The sequence below is a fragment of the Carassius gibelio genome, chromosome A5, assembly GCF_023724105.1.
Source record: "Carassius gibelio isolate Cgi1373 ecotype wild population from Czech Republic chromosome A5, carGib1.2-hapl.c, whole genome shotgun sequence".
NCBI lineage: Eukaryota > Metazoa > Chordata > Actinopteri > Cypriniformes > Cyprinidae > Carassius > Carassius gibelio.
This window is the reverse complement of record NC_068375.1, coordinates 20,781,584-20,803,313: the sequence shown is the minus strand read 5'-3', so window position 1 is coordinate 20,803,313 and position 21,730 is coordinate 20,781,584. Positions and strand designations below refer to the sequence as shown.

The 21,730-nt window shown below is 38.8% G+C and overlaps 1 protein-coding gene across 19 annotated transcripts in view; it reads right to left on the bottom strand.

The window, feature by feature from the left end:
* LOC128001428 (nuclear receptor corepressor 1) overlaps nucleotides 1–21,730 on the bottom strand; it is a 106,249-nt gene that overhangs the window by 38,421 nt on the left and 46,098 nt on the right. For 9 of the 19 annotated variants that reach the window (XM_052592361.1, XM_052592360.1, XM_052592377.1 and 6 more), the window contains exons 12-20: nucleotides 21,100–21,278; nucleotides 20,955–21,009; nucleotides 20,639–20,740; nucleotides 10,830–10,960; nucleotides 9,978–10,153; nucleotides 9,130–9,228; nucleotides 7,262–7,324; nucleotides 3,035–3,174; nucleotides 2,471–2,546 (exon numbers count right to left, since the gene is read on the bottom strand). In XM_052592361.1, coding sequence (XP_052448321.1) covers nucleotides 2,471–2,546; nucleotides 3,035–3,174; nucleotides 7,262–7,324; nucleotides 9,130–9,228; nucleotides 9,978–10,153; nucleotides 10,830–10,960; nucleotides 20,639–20,740; nucleotides 20,955–21,009; nucleotides 21,100–21,278 — 1,021 coding nt within the window. Of the gene's footprint in view, nucleotides 1–2,470; nucleotides 2,547–3,034; nucleotides 3,175–7,261; nucleotides 7,325–9,129; nucleotides 9,229–9,977; nucleotides 10,154–10,829; nucleotides 10,961–15,787; nucleotides 16,385–20,638; nucleotides 20,741–20,954; nucleotides 21,010–21,099; nucleotides 21,279–21,730 lie in introns of those variants that run through there. The other 10 variants (XM_052592367.1, XM_052592368.1, XM_052592371.1 and 7 more) reach the window with 7 other exon arrangements.

The window sequence follows — 21,730 nt, the reverse complement described above, 5'->3', positions numbered from 1 at the left end:
GACTATTCAACCAAAAAAATAATAAAAAAAAGAAATTAATCATTGTCGATAATGCAGAATAACGGTTACAGCCTTAGTACCCACATCACAAGAACAGGCTTGCATAGAGTGACAAACATCCGGCAACTAGAAAGCCACTATCATTTTCTCCATCCTTCTATATGAAAATGACTTTCCCCTCATCTATAATTCCTCCCTCCGCTTGCTGTGTGGATACTCTGACACTCTCACAGTCTGCTTCTCTGTCCTTCTCTCAAGTGATGAAGGCTAACCTGCTTTGCTCCAGGAATATGTCAGAAGGCAATACGCCAAAAAGCAGATAGGGGAGAGAAAGAAGATTGAGTAGCATCTAGTACATGACAAGTAACCAAGTTAAGCAGACCAGGGAAGCAGCCTTGCAGGTTTCTGTATTTGCAAAGAGAATCTGAATATGGTTTATAATGCACCAGGGCAAAGAATTATGGATTATAGAATTATAGAGTACAGTACAAAAATGAAAGTGTAATGTAAAAATGAATGAATACTTTTAAATATGAATACTTATTTAGCAAGGATGCATTAAACAAGTTTTACAAAATATTAGTACTCGACAATAAAGGCGTTCTTTTAAACTTTCTATTCATTAAAAAATTTTCCACAAAAATACTAAGTAGCAAAACGGTCTTCAACATTTATAATAATAAATGTTTCTTGAGCACCAAATCATCATATTTGAATGTTTTCTGAAGGAACATGTGACACTGAAGACTGGAGTAATGACTCCTGAAAATGCAGCTTTGCCTTGGTCTAAACTTCTGATCAGTAGTGTAGATGGGGTGGGAGAAGGCAAAGCGAACATACAGGCACCCAAAGGGAAAGAAAGTGGTTTAAGAAACGTCCAATAATTATTGTACTTTTATTTGATAGTACAAGTGTTGTTCCAAGCAGAGGCATGTTTAGAGTTTTGGGGGCACTCTGCAAGTTATCCTGAGGGAAATCCCATTCCGGGGAGGGGATGGGATTGTTCTCCATTCGGTGGAAATTGCGTTCCTTGGGTTCCCTACCACTTCGGAAGAAATCCCGTTTGGTTACCCTCAAAGGAAATAGTTTTCCGGTGGGGGTAACAACAATCCCCCTCAATAGAAAAACGCGTTCCGCAGGGCCGATTCAACTGTGTGGGCTGCGTGGTGCCAAAACACTGTACTGGTTCCAAGTTCGCTGATATGAAGAGTTGCATTGTGTTCATGTATCAGAAAGGTATCACCTCCGCCTGAATTGGCTGAATTTCTATGATTAAATAACTACTTTTATTGTGTTTACAGAATTTAATAAAGACTTGAAGTCGTGTTGTAGCACTAAATATCACAACAAACTAGCCTGAATAAAAGCACAACCGATCAAACATACTCAGCAGAAGCACTCAGTTTCCTTACAGCATACTTTTCTGGGGCTTTAAAGCCAGGGAACGCTTATATAAGAGTCAGTGTGGCAGACAGAATTAGTCCAGATATCTTATCCTTTCTGCACATTTCCCCTTTTTCCACTCTCTTTTCTTTGTGTTCTTGTCTTTTTCACTTGTTTCCTCTCCCTTTCATCCACTTCTCCCCCACACAGCTGGTTCTCTCCTCATTTGCTCCTGATTCTCACTCATTAAGCATACAGACAGAAGTAGAGGGATGATGTTGACCTCTGTGGCTGGGGTTTTTGCTGTCAGATCTAATCAAACGCACTGCAGTCAGACAGGTCAGCACTCTGCTCTGCTGCTCCCTCTCTCTCTGTCAGTCTGTCTGTTTCTGCTCTCTTTACATTATGGCCCCACTACTTCTCCTCCTCTATGCTTGATCGGACTCTGGGCTCATGGGTCACAGAGAAAGAGACTGACAGTGATGGGTTTTAGGGTGTTTGTTTAGGCATTAGTGCTTATTGTTGGAGGCAGCTGGCTCTAAAAGGGTACTTTCAAACTTGGTTCGACTGGTTGGTCCAAACAAAAGTTTGATTGGCCTCCCCTCCGGACTGGATTCATGTTATTTTATTTGGGTCCGAACCACAGGTCGTTAGCGTTATCAAGCCAGAAACTGTTTACCCTTTCGTTTAGTAATGACATGTGCAGAAGGTGGCAGCAAAATGCGTAGCATTGCTCTCTTCACTTTTATATGTACTGTATGTTTTTGAACCATTGATTTTGTTTCCAAAGGTTCAGCTAGGTTCAGCTAGTCAGGAAAGTGAGTGAACTTCCGCAATTTGGTACTTCACTTTTGCAATTTGGTTCAATTGCCTTCACATCAGCAGTGAACCATACCGGAGTTCACTTGAACAGTACACCAGACCGTCCCTTTTAAGCGTACTTGGTTACGGTTCGCGGGAGTGCACTTAAGTTCGGAAGACAGCATTCACATCTTCCAAACGTACTGAACTCCGATGTCAACAGAACTCGGTTGTGCACCAAAAGTGCTAGTGTAAAAGAACCCTAAATCACAGAGAGGGATCATACCATCACTCTCCTCATCATCATCAGGTGCAGGATCACTCTGGGATGGGTCTCGATTTCCACGGAGCCGACGGGAACCCTGCACACAACAACATAAGAGGTGCAAAACTCATAAGATACACACACAAACAGTTCACAACTATATTTACACCACATTCACGCACATTCGGAAGACATTAAGCTTTTTTGGTCCCCTTTCTGGGACACTACTTTCTTGTGCCACTTTTTAAATATTATCCTTAAAATCCACAAAGCCATTGTTACTTACTAGAAGAGATTTAGATAAAAATAAATTTTTAAAGAAATTAACATCACAATAATAAATTACATTTTAAGAAATGAACCATTTAAATTATAAAATAATTTAGAAAATTACACTTTTTTTATTATTATTGTATTGTTGATAAATTAAATGAAGAAAAAGAGACTGCTCTAAAAATCTTAATGACCCCAAATTTTTGTTCAATAATTATTTTTTATTTTAATGAAATAAAGGAGTGACCTTCTAAAAAAATTCACTTTTTGTTTGAATGTAGCAGATTTATTCTATGAATGCTGGATCTGTACCTGTACCTTGTGTTGCCGTAGTAGATTGTCTAGGTTGTATCGTCTCTTGTTGTTGAAGTAAAAGTTCTTACACTGAGCTTCACTCTTAGTGCCTACCATCTTAGCAATGGCTGACCAGTTCCTACCATGTTCAACCAGCCCTGCGCACAAGAGAAAGAGGGTAAGGTTATTAATAAAAAGTCGGCACCTGGAGCCAAACAAAACACTTACTGTGCATTCACACCAGACACGACATGCGCAAATAAATCGCACTATTCGTGTGTAGTTGGACGCTTGAACATTGAGTTTATACGCCTCATTCGCGCATGAAATTAACTTTACAACAGACACAAATTCGCGTCATTGGAGAGGCTTCTGCCAGTTGAGTTTACGCAGCATTGTTCTTTCATCCACCCTTCACCCGGATAATATTCAAAATATTACTGTTATCGTGTCATGAAATGCAGTTTTAAAAGTATTTCAGGTGAGAATGTAGTTGCTTAAAACTCAAATCTGTAGTTTATTTATAAAGATAGCGCCTATTTAAAAATGTGTTTCGCCGATTTCGGAGACGAGCTCCATGCGATCAGCGAGAACTTGATCATGTATCCGCCTAGAGCAGTCTCAACTCGGCTAGACCTTCTGATATGTGCCGCTTGCTCTGATGTCTCTTGAGTGGTTCAACATAAAATATTATTTGTTTTGGGTAAATCTAACAGGTAATCTTTTGTCTTTATTCAATTAATCTATTTCTTCCAAGCAAGATCCTTTTTATTCCGGTTTCTGTAAAAGTATGAAGTAGTATTACACAGCTCCGGGTATCCACAGCGATGATGAATTTGTCTTCCATTGTTGTTCTGGATTTTCCCTCCGCTCACTACGTCATAATCACGTCACCTCTAGATCAAGCTCCTGACTGGTTAATGCGGTGGAAAATTTCCCCAAAGTTCTGGTTTTTCAACTTGTGCATTTCGCGTTATGCAATCCATTTGCATCTTTGCATTGACTTAACATTTAAACCACTTGCGCCAGACGCTCTATTCGCGTCAGGTGTGAATGCACCATTATACACTACTAATGGTTTTCTGAATCGATGAAGCCTAATATTAACCACAAGATAATTTAACAGGTCCCACTATAACATGAAGATAACACCCTCTTTCCTTCAGTGGCACTATTTTAACATGAAACATTGCTGGGTTTTAGTTAGCAATGACTGTACCACTCCTGAATATATTAATAATGACAGTGGTGAGAAAACCGTATCTGAGTTCGGTGATGTGGATGAATAGACTCAATAAAGTCCAGTCATGTCTTGTTTATTTATTATGTTATAGCACTTTAATGCAACAGATAAGAACCTGGGGCCAGATTCACAAAACATTCTTAAGAACAAAATTCATCTTAACTGCCATTTTCTTATTATTTTCTAATGTATAGAATATTTTGCATGGCCAAAAAAATCTACTTAAGAATATTCTTGTCTTTTTTTCTTAAGATTGTTCTTAAGGCAAAACCTAAGAAGAATTAAATTTCTTGAAAAAAAAAAAAAAAATGAAATAAAATACAAATCGTTGTAAATATCTTCCTAATTTAGGATAAGTCAGACTTAACTTAAATCTCAAATGGTAAGAATGATAATTTTCAGTGAGTCCTCACCATGTCACAAGTACTGAATTAATCACCACAAACATCATAGTTCAAGATCAAGCACCTTGAGCCGCAGTGGTTTATGGCATGGGCTGACCTTGATACGGTTCCTCGGTTATCTCTCTTCACTGGCCTTGTGTGACAGAGTTTATGCTTGACATGATAATACAAGCAAAATGTGTCAATTTAACAAACTCAAGAACTTCTGCTGAGTTGTTTATTTTCTGTTCACTGCCACCTGTTGCATTTTTCAGGTCTGCATGGCAACTACAGTACTCAACAGAACACAAAACAATCCTCAGTTCCTCCAAAAAAATAGTTCTCCTAGTCCCCAATCTGTCACTTTAAGACTGTCCTCCATTTCAATTGAACTGTGCAGTCACACTGATGGCTCACCAGAGGTCTGTGTAAAATATACATGGAGAAACATACACACACTTATGTTTGTTCTTCAGTGGACTGAACTTCCCCTCTACTAAAAAGAGGACTAAAAAGACACAAAGAAAGAGGAAACAGAAGGAATTCACTCAGATGACTGCAATCTGGCCTGAAAACACTTCTGCAAACTCTGGTGCCTTAAAGAGTCCTAGGAGTAGTTTGTGCTATTTTGTAAGTGGTTTACATTTTTAATTAATATATAAACCCCTACTTCACTTAAATTTGTTTATCTGTCAATATACTAGGGTTGGGTGTTTTTCAAAAATATTGTGCTTGAACATTTGGGCTCATACATTTTTTTTAAAATATTCAAATACTCATTTATTTAAATGATGTTTAAGTTTTGTTACCATTTCTGAACATAATTATAATTAGGCAAATATACACAATGTGCTACAACACTGTTACATTATATCTCAAGGTTTTCTTTTAGTATAAAAAAACAAGGCAACAGGAAAAATAAAGCAGTGCAAATAACAGTAAAGGACCTACATGTTTATCGTGTTTATTTGGTCTCACATCATGTTAATATTGAGAAAAACAATAATATCCACATGAAAGTTGGCTCCTCTGTCCGATAACAAGAAGAACACGCGCCCACACAGACGATCTAGAGACATAAAGATAACGGTGTGCTAGTCAAAGTTTCTTACAGTGCTTCGGGAAGCATATCTCAGATAAGCTCTCTTCTCGGCTCACTCGGGATACAGTCACAGTCGTGATATTATGATAACTTCGTTTCAATGATTAATTTGATCAAAAGTAATTCCATTTTTAAGATAATTTTGATCAAAGTAATTGCAAATTTTGTGAGGCACATGGACACATTCTATGATCAAATACAATAAATTTGTTAACAGGCTCAGTGTGATGCAGTGCATTTACTTATAACTGACTTTTAGTTTGCATGCTTAGGATTTATCATGATTCCATGCATTTACAGCCAGCATAGCAAAACATAGTAAAATCTTTGTTTTTTTTCCAAATAATAATTACATATTGAATATTTGTGCACACAACTACAATATACGTGTAAATATTTTAATGCAAAAACATAAGTGTGCTTAAAAGTCTCTAAGAATTTTATATGTAATATATAAATATTAAATAGTCTACACTATAATATGAATCCATATTGACCAGGGCTGAACAACAAAATCACAAAAACTGCTTCACAAAGTTGTGGTTGTCCGCTAAATAAGAACATAAAGCAGATTTTTACTGTCCTCCATCCAGGCCATTAATACAATCAGTCAAAAACACAAACCAGTACATTTCAAAACTCAACTGGCCTCAATTTGCCCTTTTTCTCCAAACTGAACCTAGACCTGTTCAAGAAAATCTTGTCCAAGTCTTATTTCACTAAGAAATCTACAGAAATTCAAAATTTACATTAAATTTTGAATGAAACATTAGGACCTAATAAAAAAAAAACACATATCACTGCAATGCAAAGAAATAAAACTATATTACTAAACTGCTAATATGAATTAATTTTTTATATTATTATTATTTCTTTTTTTTTTTTCTTTTTTTTTTTTGTATTTTAGCGGTCAAAATGAAAAGGAGATTCACTGTAGAATAGTTAGTACCTTAGTTCCATTTCATGTTTTGACCACAAATATCACACCTGTAATGATGGAAATGCTCACTAAAACGTGCAGATGAACACGGCTGAACGAAGAAGTGCACAAGTCATCTATGTCTGATAAACAATGCAATGCATTTAAAAAGGTTAATACATTTGAATCAGTAAAATAGAGACTTGAATGGACAATTTTACAGATTTGTTTTCAGGATTCTTTGATGAAAAATAAGACAAGCCCATTATACTTTAGACTCAAAACATCTCCCCTCCACACTATTCCTGTCATTCTTTCACATGGGGTGAATGGTCATCTTGTAAAGTTTCAAGTGTGTCAAACAGTCACACACTCACTTCAGTTTCTTCAGTGCAGTCCTAATCTACAACAAAGAGGATGCTCACAAGCGCAACCCTAACCAACTTCCCCAACATGGGAACCCATGCAAAACCACATACAAAAGAACAAGTAGAGCAATAGTGAGGTGAAAAGTGTGTGTGAAAATGAGATCAGACAGAGCCAACTGAGAACCAGAGAAGGAGACGGTGTGTGAGATGAAGTAGAAGTCAAGCAGTACCTTTTTTGGCAATCTCCATCTCCTCCTCTGTCCAGCGAGACGTCTCTCCAGCTTCAACTGCACCTGTTGCGACACACACCGGCAGCGTCAGTGAGGGAAAAACTCAAGCAGTGCTGAACGACACAGCTCATCTCACACCCTCCCTCTCCATCTGATTACTCGGGCGCTGCGGAGACCTCCACCCTCCTCAAGACCTTCCCTCCCTCCCTCCCTCAGTGTCTCTCTCAGTCTCCAACCACAACCTGGCGCTTACTGGACTCAACTAGGAAAGTCTCGCCTCTCTCTTTCTCCTGTCTCTCTCTTTCACGCTCAGTCTCTAGGAGAGTTCAGTCAGCTGATCTCGAGCAGACAGTGGAGGAGTGCAGAAGCACCTCCCCTCTGGGTCTAAGACCAACACACAAACACACACACACTCACCCATATCATTAGGCAGTCAGTCTCATAACAGTAGCCGTGCTACAGCGTGCAGCCCAACAACCCCTCCCTACGTAATTTCCACTCAAACTACAGCAAGAGCAAAAGAGAGAGAAAGACAGCCTGTGCTCTTCTTTCCTCTCCCGCCCGCTCTGAGGGTCTCCTTCAAATTGACTAAACACTAAGACAGATTTAGCACAGTGTGAACCTCTGACATTTATGCGAGAGCACGAGAGTGTCCCGCAGTGTTCGGAGGACTTGGATGTCTCCGCTAAAATTCTTTGGTGACCCTCTAGACGCTGTTTATGTTACCCTGTGACCCCCGAGTGTGTGCGTTTTACATTTATATGCTCATACTCCACTGCTTTGTCATGCTGATAGCGGTTTAGACATGGAATTGGTGCATTATGGCTCTTGAGGACCAGTTTAAAACTTGAAACCCACTTTAAAAGACAGAGAATGACAAGACAGAAATCAAGCACAGACAGACTTTATCAGACTTAGGTTTAATAGCTGTACTGGTCCAGCAGATCATGATAGAGAGGACGGAGGTCAGACTGGAGACTCCATCATGAAACCGCAGGAATCACAAAACACAACCGGTGACTAAACTTGAAGGTACGGAGCGCTAATCAGCTATAAACTTCTGACTGCGTTCAAATGTAATGAACAATCTTTACTGAGCGATGGGTTCTCTTAATTAGTTTTAAAGTGGCACCAAAAGCTAAACGACACAATCAGGCTGGTCTTTCATTCCCCTTTTCGCTCCAAATCAAACTCATCCTGAGACTCGCCGCATTTACCTGCCTCTCATTATCGTCTCCATGGTGATCCCTCCACCCGCTGTCACCACGGCAACACAAACTCAGAGACCTTGAGTCTGGCGTCGGGTGGCAGGAGGAAGAGAGGGATCCGGAGATCGGGAAGAACGGACAAACAATCTCACAGAGAGAGAGAGAGAGAGAGAGAGAGAGAGATGGAGAGAGAGAGAGAGAGAGAGAGAGAGAGAGAGATGGAGCAAAAGAGTAACAAAAAAAGGGAGGAAACCAAAGAGTGCAAAAGAAATAAACAGTGAAATGAAGAGAAACACTATATATCATAACAGTGAAACAACAGAAGAGTAATAATACTGAAGAGATGCGGTTTCGTGAGCCTTGGGGATCAAATCCTCTGTGTTTCTATCACAACAGCAACTGAATCAAACCCCACAAACACCACGTACACCATGCTGCGGTCAGAGAAAGCAGCAAACTAGGTGACTTTCAGACTAATGAGGTCACAGAGGAACCGCTCACACTCCTACAGACTGACCACACGATGAGCAGAAAACATCACAGAGTCGCACCGATGCACCGTTTCGAGAGGTGACCGAGGGAGTGAGTTTATTGATGTGAGAAGCTCTTTGAACAGAAAAGCTGTGTAAAAAAGTATGTGAAAAAGATGAAAGTGCTTACCTCGTGTCTCTGCGCTGGCTGCAGGAGACGGTTTCGCAGGCTCTCGTGCTGGTTTCTGCACCGGCTCAGGTTTAGAGGGGGGGGTGGGCTCTGGTAGAGCTAAGCAACACACACAGAGTAAACCATCAGGACTTGGGCTCAGTTGTGCAGTTGAGCCCTAGTATAAGGAGGTCAGATGCATCAAAAGCAAATCCTTTTGTTTTAACTGATCATTAAGAAAAACAAACACAAAACACCACATCACCACCTGGTCTGTTGTAACTAGATGTTTTTTTATGTTATGTTTTGTGTAATTGTGTAAATGTGAAACTGTTTGACCGAATGAAAAAGTTTCTACAATTCTATAAAGAAAGTCTCTACAATAAAGTAAGATTTTAAAAGTCTTTTTACTAATATTTTTCTCTGCTAGGCAAGTAACTCATATTTTACACATTTACTGGCTGCATTTTTTGCATGTCATAAAAATAAAATATTATTAATTTAACGTTCACTTTCTTTTATACATTTTTCCCTTCTTTTCTTTTTCTTAAATTGCGTAATACACCAACTTATTGGGTTTCTGATTTGCAAAAAGTGCTTTAAAGTGACAGTAAGACATTTAAAATGTTAGTAAAGATTTCCATTAAACAAAAAACACTGTTCGTTAGGACTTTCGATTGAAATATTAAGCAAAACAACTGTTTTAAAATAAACATTTTAAATGACTGACAATAATTTTCAATGCTTCACATCAAGCCAAATGTTGAAGTTTGCAAGGCATAAAAACACATGATCAACAAATGTAGGAAGACGACGCAGCACTGGCCAGACGGAGTAAGTAACGTTTGTGCTGGGCATTTGGGTGTTACCTGGTTCAGGTTCCTCTGCAACCACAGACGCAGCCTCATTATTGGCCATGGAGCGTGTGGTGATGCGGCCCTTACGGCGGCCCTGGCTGTTGGCGGTCTTTCTGCCGCGTGGCGTGCTCTGCTCCTTACCCTCTTCCTCCTCTCCCTCACACTTCTCTTTATCTTTACCGATGTCCCTGCGGAGGCAAAGAAAAGGAATAAAGGCTCTCCTCTGCACTGAACTCCATTAATCTAATTCAGACGGTCCGGGTGAGCAGAACTCAAGTTACAAATGCAGACGCTGTGAATTTCTCATCTGCTATGATGTCTTAGTATTTTGGAGTATATAACCGTTTGTATAGCAGGAGCTCACACAGATCGAAAACCCACTTCTTTACCATTTTGTGTATTCACAAAAAAAGTAAAAAAACCCACTTTTTCATGATTAATTCTACTTTTTGTTGAATTCCTGGTAGTGACATAACAGGTCCCGAGTAAAGCACACCGTCTCTTCCAGACCCAATGAGTTAATGAGGTTAATCTTAAGCACCTGTTACAATAAGGCTCCCCTCACAGAAAACAGATCATCTCACCTACTTTAAACTACTGCGCACTCATTGATAGAGCAACAAAGCATCTGTCCTCCATCTATTTTTTGGGTCGTTTAAGTGTAAAGTTATTGAATCCTGCATCATACAAACAAAACTATAACTCTGCTGTTGTCGCTCCCAAATTTTCAGTGTGCATGTGGCCTCCGAGCTCTCACAGTGGAGTTGGAGAAAAAGGGCAAATTGAGGCCAGTTCATTTCACCCATTTAGGAAAAATGGTAGAAAACGACAAAAAAACTAAACAAAAAAAAACATGGAACTTACTTGGAGTCCTCTTTTTCATCTTTCTCCTCCTCTTCCTTCTTCTCCTCGTCCTCTTTCTTCTCTGTTTTCTCCGATTTGTCCTCTTCGTTCTTGTCGTCTGCCTTGTCTTCCTGTGAAGGTCGCGTTATCTGCTTTAAAAGGAAAAGAACCACAATAAGAGGCATTTAGACAGCTGACCTTTTTAAGAGCACAAACCTGTGACCGGGCTCCCATCACAGGAATAACCAGCAATTCACCTTAAATTGTGTCAGCCCAGCTATGAAGCCAAGCAATGCTTATGTACTATCAAACACCAAATGGACAATATGATGAAACAGGATTCGAACCAATATTTCATCAAAGTGGATATTTTAGCTACATTTATTAAGCTTAAACTATTTGTTAAAAAAAAAAACTTCCCTGAGAGATTGTGCAAGCATGTGCAACAAAAAAAATGCATGCTTAATAAATGTAGCTAAAATAAATCTTTATGTGAAATAAACTGGAAATATATATACAGTATATTACACACGAACACAAATGAAAATTGTGTGCAGATCATGTCAAATAATGACTTCTTGACTATATTCAGACTGCCATTTTCTTTAGCTTGGAAACTTTGTCAAGGAGTTTTCTACATTTGACTGTTCTCCATTGTGATAGAGACCAGAAAACGCATCTCACTTCAGTTTAAAGCCAGACATCAAGCCGAAATGCATGCTCTAAATCATTCCTGCTCTGGACTGAATCATTCAGGATTCCTGTTTGGTTACTGCTGATCTATCTCGGTCTCTTCCTTACTTTTTTTAAATGAAAAAAAAAAAAAAAAAAGAAGCTTCACACACATTCCCTCATCACATCCCTTCAGGCCTGCTTTCCTAGCAAGGAATGTAAAAAAGCTTTGCAATTCTACCATTTCTCAAACAACCTGAAAACAGAAAGTAAAAAAAAAAACTAATCTGAATAATGGAGTCACCTTCACTTTGCAAGCTAGTTGATACTGAATAACAAGAACAAAGTAACCTGGCTGGACTACCTTCAAAAAAAGGAAAGCTCTTTAAAATGTGGTTTCCATTTTTATTGCCTTTCGAAAACTTATCTAATCTTCATTGTGACGATGAGCACAGAACTCTTAAGATATAACACATATGAAACAAATATTGAATATGGCTCAAAGGATAAATATGCATGATTGACATGACTGGAATGGCCAAAACAGTATTTCAAAGGAGTCCAGACATCTAAACATGCACAGCATACAAAGATATGAACAGAGAAGAAGCAGTGATCAAGAACTGGCCAATCAGAACAAAGTCCCATAGGTGGTGCTCACATGAACAGAGACCTAGGAACACAATATACTGTCACAAGACACAATGACCCCCAATGCTTTATGCTGTACATTTAAAGAGTGTCTTTCTCATAACAGCAGAATTCAGGAGGAAAACCCACCGGTTTCCAATGTTCATGAACATGCATGAACGTACCACAGATCTGAATTTCCAGATTTGGGCTCTTTGTATCTGTAGTCACACATTCGATACAATAAATGCAGGACAATCACATGCAACACCGTAAGATTTTTTTCCATTTCAGAATTCAGGAATTAAAAACCTGCTCATTATAGAAGAGATGTATTCAAGTCACTTCATGCATGAATTGCATTTTTCATATAAAAATTAATTTGACAAAGAAAAGTGTGATGTGACCCATATTTACTCAACAGGTGCAAACAACATTATACAGTATCAATAAAGTTGATTCTGTACTGTAGAACTTGTAGAGTCAGTGCAGAATCAGAGATTTCAGGCTTCGTAAGGTTTAGAGAGAGTAAATCTAATTCATCGAGATGTTTCACATCCGTTTAAACTTTTAAAACCATCTTAAACCAGTTTTTGAAGAACTATTAGGAAATTAAGTTTGCAATTTGAGTTTACTTGACAGCCTTTCAAACATGAGATCTTGCTATTAATATTAAGGTTATCAGCATGTGCAAAGCACAAATAGAAAAAGAGCTGGGTCAGTTTTTCACTGATTACAAATGTAGGTTTACTAATAAAAACCAATGTAAACAGCATTTTATTCAGGCAGAGAGTAAGACAATTAAGTGAAAATGTAAGTAAATGTAAAAAAAAAAGAAAAGAAAAGGTAAGGTCTCCTTTAGACTAACATTAGTCTAAATGCAGAACTGCAGTTGGTGGAGGGGGTCTTTTTTCCTTCGGTCTGAAGAGGCAGTCAGTGTGCTAATGGCCCAAGGTTTTTTATCATGGTTGCTGGCATGGACCGAGGAACTGGAGCCCCTCCTCCTGCTCGGTCTGTTCCACGAAAGAGAAGCAAAGCACTGGAACAAGCAGGGCTCAGCCAACACAAACAAGCTGCGCAGCTGCCAGATGGGACCAAAAAAAAAAAAACATGTCAGAACCTCTGCCACGGAGACATGGAGAACAAATATGGGGAAAGGAAGGGAAACGGAGATAGTTCAGGTCAAAACAAAAAATAAAAATGACAGAGGAGCTAATACATGAAAGACATACAGCAAGCATGGAGCGGACACAAGATCGATCCTTCATTCTCTAGGTTGAAGGGCAGTATGAGGATGTGCTTGTTTCACTGCTCACTTACAGCACACTGAAAAACTGACATAATGGATCACAATAAAATCCCATTTCTGCCATTCAGAGCTCAGTTTACAATGCCTTTACATGTCATCTAAAGACATTCTTTACAGTCTGTCTGTTTTTTTGACAGCTTATATGGAAATGGTGGATTACTTCATTATAAACTATGACCCTTTCACCAATCTCTGAGCACTTCAGGATTGGAACATGACAATTTAATTGCTTATAACAGATATGCTGGTGTATATAGCATACTTGTCATCATTAACAAACTAAACCCATTCAAAATATGAATAAACACAATAACAATATATAATATTAAAATAAAACTGCTATAGAGAAGCTTCTGTTCATGTCCTAATTGAGGATTCAAGTCCTGATATAAAAAGGCAAGATTTTACTCATTCATGTGCTGACCATATCAGCATGGAAATGAACAGGTTTACGCCAGATGACGTCGGACCAATGACGTCACTTCCAGGGAGTCATGTTGTACACGCCCCCATCCCTTGACTCCGCCCCCACATCAAAACAGTGCCACAAAGAGAGACGGGAAGAAAAGTGAAGCGCAAAGGAAAAATGGTACCGAAGCTCAAACTAGACTGACACGCAAAATAAAAGAAGCATTGCAAATAAATTAATAGATATGACCAAGGAAAATATGTATTGCAAAATCATTGCTTCTGCACGGTTTCATTTATGTTTTCATTTTTGTTTGCAAAAAGCAAATTTATTTTCCTCAGTACTTTAATTTTCTTTTGCAAAACGTACAATTTTTGCTTATATATATATGCCGTTAAATTGACTCCATACTGATCTCCTAAAGGCATGATACAACATTTTCAAAATCAATTACTTGTGAGTTGACTAGTTGACAAATTGGTTTAAGGAAGAGTGTAATTTGGCATTTTCATAAGACACCTTGTTTTCAAAAACAGCTGGAGTAGAGGATGTGTAGGAACACGCACCATAGTTTTGATCACCGGTTACTAACAACACTTGCACACTTAGCACATGTTTTCACAAGCTCCATTAAAAGACAGGATGGACCTTTTCAAGGGAGAGGAAGGGAGAATGACAAATATTCTAATGTCACAATATTCTGAATTTTTTTATCAGAAACTTAAGCTGTACGGCTTTCAGTGAACCTTTGGACATACTTATTCTGCATCTGTTCATTCACTCAACGTGTGACTGTTCTACAAACAATTACAGCAAAATTCTCCATTTGGTTCAGTTGTCAAAACTTCATATGATTAAAAACATTTATTCTTTAATTAATAAGTTAAAAGTTTTTCAATTCCCAACAAAACAAAAGTGACTTGATATATGTGAAGAGTGGAAAAGAAAAGTGAAAAAAGTGTGAAAGTGACGTGACATTCAGCCAAGTATGGTGACCCATACTCAGAATTTGTGCTCTGCATTTAACCCATCCAAAGTGCACACACACAGCAGTGAACACACACACACTGTGAGCACACACCCGGAGCAGTGGGCAGCCATTTATGCTGTGGCGCCCGGGAAGCAGTTGGGGGTTCGATGTCTTGCTCAAGGGCACCTAAGTCATGGTATTGAAGGTGGAGAGAGAACTGTACATGCACTCCCCCCACCCACAATTCCTGCCAGCCCGGGACTCGAACTCACAACCCTTCGATTGGGAGTCCGACTCTCTAACCATTAGGCCACGAGAGGCTGAATATGTTATAAAATCACTTTGAATTAACATGTGCAGTGAAAAATCCAACTCTTAACGTAAATAAATTTCTGTAAAAATATCATGGTTTTCTAAACTAAGTGAAGTAACAGGAAAGTCAATCACAAGCTCCTGTGGAAGCTCAAATAAACAAGTCAGGAAAAGGAAGGAGAGGAAACCAGGCCAAGAAAAACCTAGAAATCTAGCAGATTACAAAAAAAAAAAAAAAACAACCGTTCTGATTGTGCTTGATTCATAAAATCCTAAGATTGATCTTTTAAAATATGCTTTTATTTAATTTTCAAGTAGATGCCTGAAAATTTGCTAAAATGTTTTCGCAGCACACCTCCCATCCTGTAGATGTCACCAAGTCAACAGCACATCCAAGCGAATCACCACCACACACATATGTGCACTGATATTGATATCGTGACTAACTGCTAATAATGATTTCAATATATAAAACTACAATCATAACCTTACTATTAACTACAAACAAAACAGACATTAATGCACTTTTAATTATTATAAATAAACACATAAAATCTTAACCAAGGCTTGTGCCTCTAGACAAAAAGAAGAATGGAGTCCTACAATCTCAACGAACAATCACAACAGCCTGCAAAACCACGCAAAAACTACTTCACAAACTCTCATTCATACGGTACCTTCATCTATGTTTATCTGCCAATCATGAATGTCCTTTTCATCCCATTATATATCCCAGAATGCAGTGCCGCCGAAGGCAGAGTTAGTGACAGGAACAGGCTGAGCAGGAGAGCGCGCCTCGGGCTGCCTGACAGCGGCGTTGTGCTGGATCAGATCCTCAGCTGCGGGACCCGGCTAACAGATCAATGGCGCATATTCCAAGAAAGCGTGCCACAGGGTTGTTTGAGCCTGCTAAAGCAGTGGCATCTCCACCTCACACACACACTAAATATGTGTGCGCACTAGCTAATCTGGGTGCTAGGGTCAACCCAGGTAATCCTTGCAGGGTGGAGGGAAGAGGAGACTGACCGATCTTAACCCAGCCCCGTCAGGATTTTGATTGGCACAGCAAGCTGCTCCACAACTTTCTCACTGGTGTCAGTACAAACGGCGCATACCACTGCACAGCTCAAGAGGGGTGTCTCTCGTACACACACATTCTCCAACCCTCCCTCTTTCTCTGAAAAATCTCTAGAGGGACGGCTGAACACACAGGCTGCCAGTTTAAGAAGGAAAGATGGGAATAAAAGTTTGTTCCTCCCGCTTATGCATATTTTTCTGGCTCGTTCTCTCGCTCGCTTTCTCTATAACATTCTCGGGGGACTCTGGGAACAAAAAAGCTCAAGCAGAAGTTTGTTTGCAACAGCGTTCAGTACTCCATGTGAGCTGAACTCAACTGACAAACACTTTTATGGGTCTCTAATGTGGAGCAGGGTTATACACTCCACCCACATACAGGCAAGCTTGGTTAACAGACCAAACTGCACACACACACACACACACAAAGAACGCTTTAAAAGATAAGATAAAAACTGAGGCTGCTTGCCCTCTCTTTTTAATCAGTATGTGAAAATAAGAATCACAACAGGCGGTAGAGGAAACCCAGACTGTGCTGTATATAACCAGGTAGCTAAAGAGACACCAGAAAACACTTATGGCCACATATGCAAACAAAAACAGCTGTGCATACGCCTCTTGCTGCAAGCGCCTGGGGCTACTGGGGGCTGAAGTGTCAGGGAGTGTGTGTGTGTGTGTGACAGATCCTCCTTACTGCAGCTCATCTGCTGATTCAAAGACACATGCTTTCAATGACCTGCAGCCTGAGCTTGTGATCTGCATGGCACCGGTGATTACAGAAGTCCTCTGTTACACACGCTCTTATCCAGCGTTGTCTGCTCGGTTTAGAAAGGCTGAAATATAGTTGTAAATAATGTAGATACCGTACAGCAGCTGGTCTCACACACAGAGGTGACAGAGGGTTAATCAAGTTACACAGGCCATATAGATGCTCATAAGTATGATAATATTCAAGATATATCACTTGTATACATCAAACAGCGTGTTTCTGGCATTTACCAAATGTTAAAAACATTTACTCTTAATCCAGTATAATAAGTCAGAAAAATACATGGTATTTGGTTAGATTTTTTTCAAAAACATTCTAATGGTAAAGGATACTAACAGGGTATGCAAGTATGTTAATAATAAATAAAGTTTCTTAAAAAAAAAAAAACATTAAAACAGACCAGGAGGATTATTTGGAAGTAAGGAAGAATTTATGGGATATTGTTCATTAAATCGGATGACTAGACTGCAAAACCAAATACCAGTGTCTGTACTATTTCACAGACAATCTTGTGATATCAATGAGCAATAAATTATTTTACTGAGCAATGAAATGATAACGAAGTTTGTTGGTCAAACCAAATGCTGTCATAAATAAACTTTTCAGTCCATAAATCAAAGGGATAGATCACCCAAAAATGTTCTCACTCTGTGATGTTGTTCGAAACCTTTATACTCTTCAGAACACAAAAGATTATATTTTTAAGAATGTTTGTATAAAATAGGGCTGTGCGATATGGTGAAAATATCTAATTGTGATTTTTTTTGACCGATATGTTGATTGCGATTTGATTTGCGATTTTAAATTTGCAAAGTCAAGCTTCAGCTCAATATTGTCAATAATGTGCAGCACAGTATCATTACCCAGCTGAAAAAAACAAACAAAACAGAAATTCTTAGTTTCCATTAAACCATTACAAAATACCTTTTTGTTTTTAGCATTATTCAAATAGGAATTACTGTTGTTCTATTGGTTGCCATCTGCCAAATTACATCCCACCAATAGAATCCATCAAATAGACACCATTATAGTTTACATTAAAACCAATACAATTCCCATTATAACTCTGAAATCCATTCAATTTTCAGTTGTGGTTTGGGAGGTTTTTTTTTTTTCAGCAGACAAGATTATAATGGTATAACTACTTTTACAGAATTACCTTAATTACTGAATTACACTGGAAATATTTGTTTATTTTATTTTTATAAATAAAGAACTGTTTTCTTTAATCAATTACTAAAGCATTACATTTGTTACACTGTATTTGGGATTTTGAGAACAAGTGGAAAATGTGCTGAATGTTTCATTTCATCCAATTGAAATTAGCAAGCAGTTAGACTGAATTTACATTCGTTTTAAACGCGGAGTCAGATGCGAGTCGACGCAGGTTGCACGTGTGCAAGAAAATAAATACTTAACAGTGTCTTTTGGATATGTTCTTTTCATTAGTCTGAAAAAACCCTCCTTAAGCATTACATTAAGTCTATAACACTATGCCCATGACAAGCCATGTCAATGTTAGACACAATGGTGGTACTTGGAAAGCATAATATTTCCTGAGGGGGTACTCTCAGAAAACCATCCATGTGAAAAGTTTAAGAACCATTGACCTAGATATGGAGTCAATTTGAGAGGTGGAGAAGAAAACCATGGCCTGCCTGCTTGTGGCCTAGACTGGAGCTATTAACCATGAATTTGCATATTTAACAGGTAAGAGTCTACTCCAACCACTATTTAATTAAATCAATTTTCTAATATTATAGTTTCTATTACCGAAAATCAACAGTAGGCTAAATAATAAAACTATCACAAATGCGTGAAAATGTTCGAATGAAAACAACTATGTAAGCATATAGGTCTTTTGAACACTTAGTGAATTTGAAGGCTTCTCACAAGATTTCACAGATATGTTATTGATTCTGTGGGGAATTCTACTGCTTTCTTCACTGTATCTCCCAGAGCTGTCTATATCGGTGTCACGTGCTATGGCTCGAGCAAATAAACGGTCCACGCAGCCCAAACTAGTAGCACGGATTCGTTCTGCTTTCGGTTTGTTTATCCAATGTAGCTCTTGTAAATCGGTCCTGATGAGAATGCAATGCCTTTCTTTGAATGCGCATTGCTATGACATCTATGGACGCTTCTTTTGCGAAAATTGGTCCGAAAACTTTTAATTAATTAATAATGAAGTAAATGGGGCAAGTATCATTTTCATGCTTATTTGAAATAATCTGCCACTGTAACAATCAAATAACCTCCTGGGGCTTGGGAGCCTGATTTCACCCTCCTTAAACACTGTGTTTGGGTAAGTATACATATGTTAAAGTAAGAAGCTTCAGATACTGTGCTCAAACAGATGTAAAGTTGCCGTTCGAAACGCTCATGTTCTCCTCTTTTCCCTCTGTGGTCCCTGACAGCAGCATGTAGCCTCTCTGCTGTGCCAAACGAATAAAACAGATTCCTGGAAAGCTGTGCAGCACTCCATAAATCAGAGAGAGCAAGTGAGAGAGACTCAAAGCACAGATGCATTTTTGCCTTATAATCTGTGCGTGCACACACACACACACGGTCAGAGATCTTATAACACATCGTCAACAGCGCACAAAAACAACCACAAACACCCCTTCTCATAAAAAAAGAAAATGCACAACCTCACATTAAGCATGATTCAAACACACCCCCTCTAAAAAACAACAACAACATTCAAAGCAGGGCTATTTAAAAGCATCCAGGCTTTCTCAGACTGAAATGCAGATGTTGTAACAGTGCATTCTGAACACTAGGGGGCTTCTTGAGTACTAAAACTGTCTCTCAAAACAGTCCTTCTGCTAGTTTGCAATCACAAGAATGAATGCTAATTCAACCATTCCCCACACAACAGCTTGCAATTTTGCATTATTTCTGTCATTTTCTCACCAAAACTACAGGGAGGAAAAAGCAATAGAACTACTCAAAATACTGTCTTGCAGTGAATGACAATAGGTATGTTTGACTTGAAACAGTGCTGCACAGAGAGACCGGTGCATGACATCAAGGTCCTGCAAGAGTGAATAGAAACCTTATGGAGCCGTCTTCTCTCTAATCACTCTCGAGGTACTTTAATGTCATTTACTGATCAGAACATACCTACTGCAATTTGAGCATCACAACTGCAATATTCAACACAAGTAAGTTACAAATTATTGTTTGTAGCTGCTAATATTGACAAACATCTGCATTGTCACATTACTTAGTGCATACCTAATACACTATTGATCAAAAGTTTAAGGTCATAAAAGACTTTTTAAAAAAACCTTTGCTTGAAAGAAGTCTCGTGCTCACACTAAGGCTGCATTTATTATATCAAAAATACAGTAAATACTGTAGAAGTGTTTATTTTATTCTTATGATTGCAACGCTGCATTTTCAGTAGCCATTACTTCAGTCTAATTTGGTGCTCAAGAAACAATTCTTATTATTATTATCAATGTTGAATACAGTTGTGCTGCTTTATTCAAAAGATCATACTACCACACTACTCTTACTATTCCTGCAGTAAATATGTACAGTATGCACACATTTTCTGGATCACGCTATATTTGTCAAAATGTGCAACAGCGCTTACTGTCATATTTATGCTTAGAATGAGAGAAAAGTGCATAAGTGAAGAAAAAAAAAATGCTGTTTAAAAAAAAAAAAAAGATACCTGATTCCTTCGCCGCCGATTCCCAAAATTTCGTCGGACAAGAGTTTTATAGTTCTGACTCTTCTTAGTCAAATAATAGTACAGCACACAATCAGACACACACTGCAGAGAGAGAAAATATAAATACAGCTGTATCACTTGGGCTTGAATTTGAGAAGAAAATACCATAACACAATGAAAAAACGCTGTCTGTGGGTGGGGAGGGAGGTGTGATCGGAGTCTGTAAAGCTGTTACAGTGCTTTAGCTCAAACATCCACTAATGAACATCCAGGGATATTCTGGGTGTGACACCAAGTCATAAAACAGAAAACCCACCTTTCTCTCCAAGAATGAAGCGATCAGCCCAAAGTTTTTGGGATGCTGCACAAACCTGTGTCACAGAAGAGACAAAGGTGAGAAAAAAATGAAACACATTCCCACTCGCTCACTTAACATGTCAACATAAGCCACTGTTACTTACTTTTCCTTGAAGACCTCCTTCTCATGTTCGGTCCAGACATTCATGAACTGGCGGGATTTGTAGACCTTCATTGGGTCATCCATCAGACCATTCATGTTGATAAACTTCACTCTCCGCTGTTCGGAATCGTACATCATGGGAGGAATGACGGACAACTGCCTCATCTGTTTCTCATTGTTCTGAGAGAGACAAAAAGGTGTCCAGGATGGTTCTGCAGTGCTTGTTTACATTACTCTAGTCTCAGCCTCTGACAGCCCGCCCACAGACCATTCACTGACTGTCTGATGCATGCTGCACTCAAAACTCACAAGGTCCAATCAGATCACCCGAGTGCAACACCACTTCCGGGTTCTAGGAACAGTTTTTACCAATCCTCCAGGAAACTTGTTCACAGGATTTGCCAAGTAAATCCGCATCAAATCTTTGATAGTTTTACATTTTCATTTCTGCATTTAGCAGAGGCTTTTATGTAAAGTGACTTAAAATAGGGGAGCAAAAGCAATGTGTCAAACGGCAAACAACATTTGTAATATAGAGTTGCGAGATTAGAAAGCAAGCTAGAAATAGGAAAATGCAGTAATGATAAAGTAAACTAAATATCATCAATCAGAACTGTATACCCTGTTTTGTT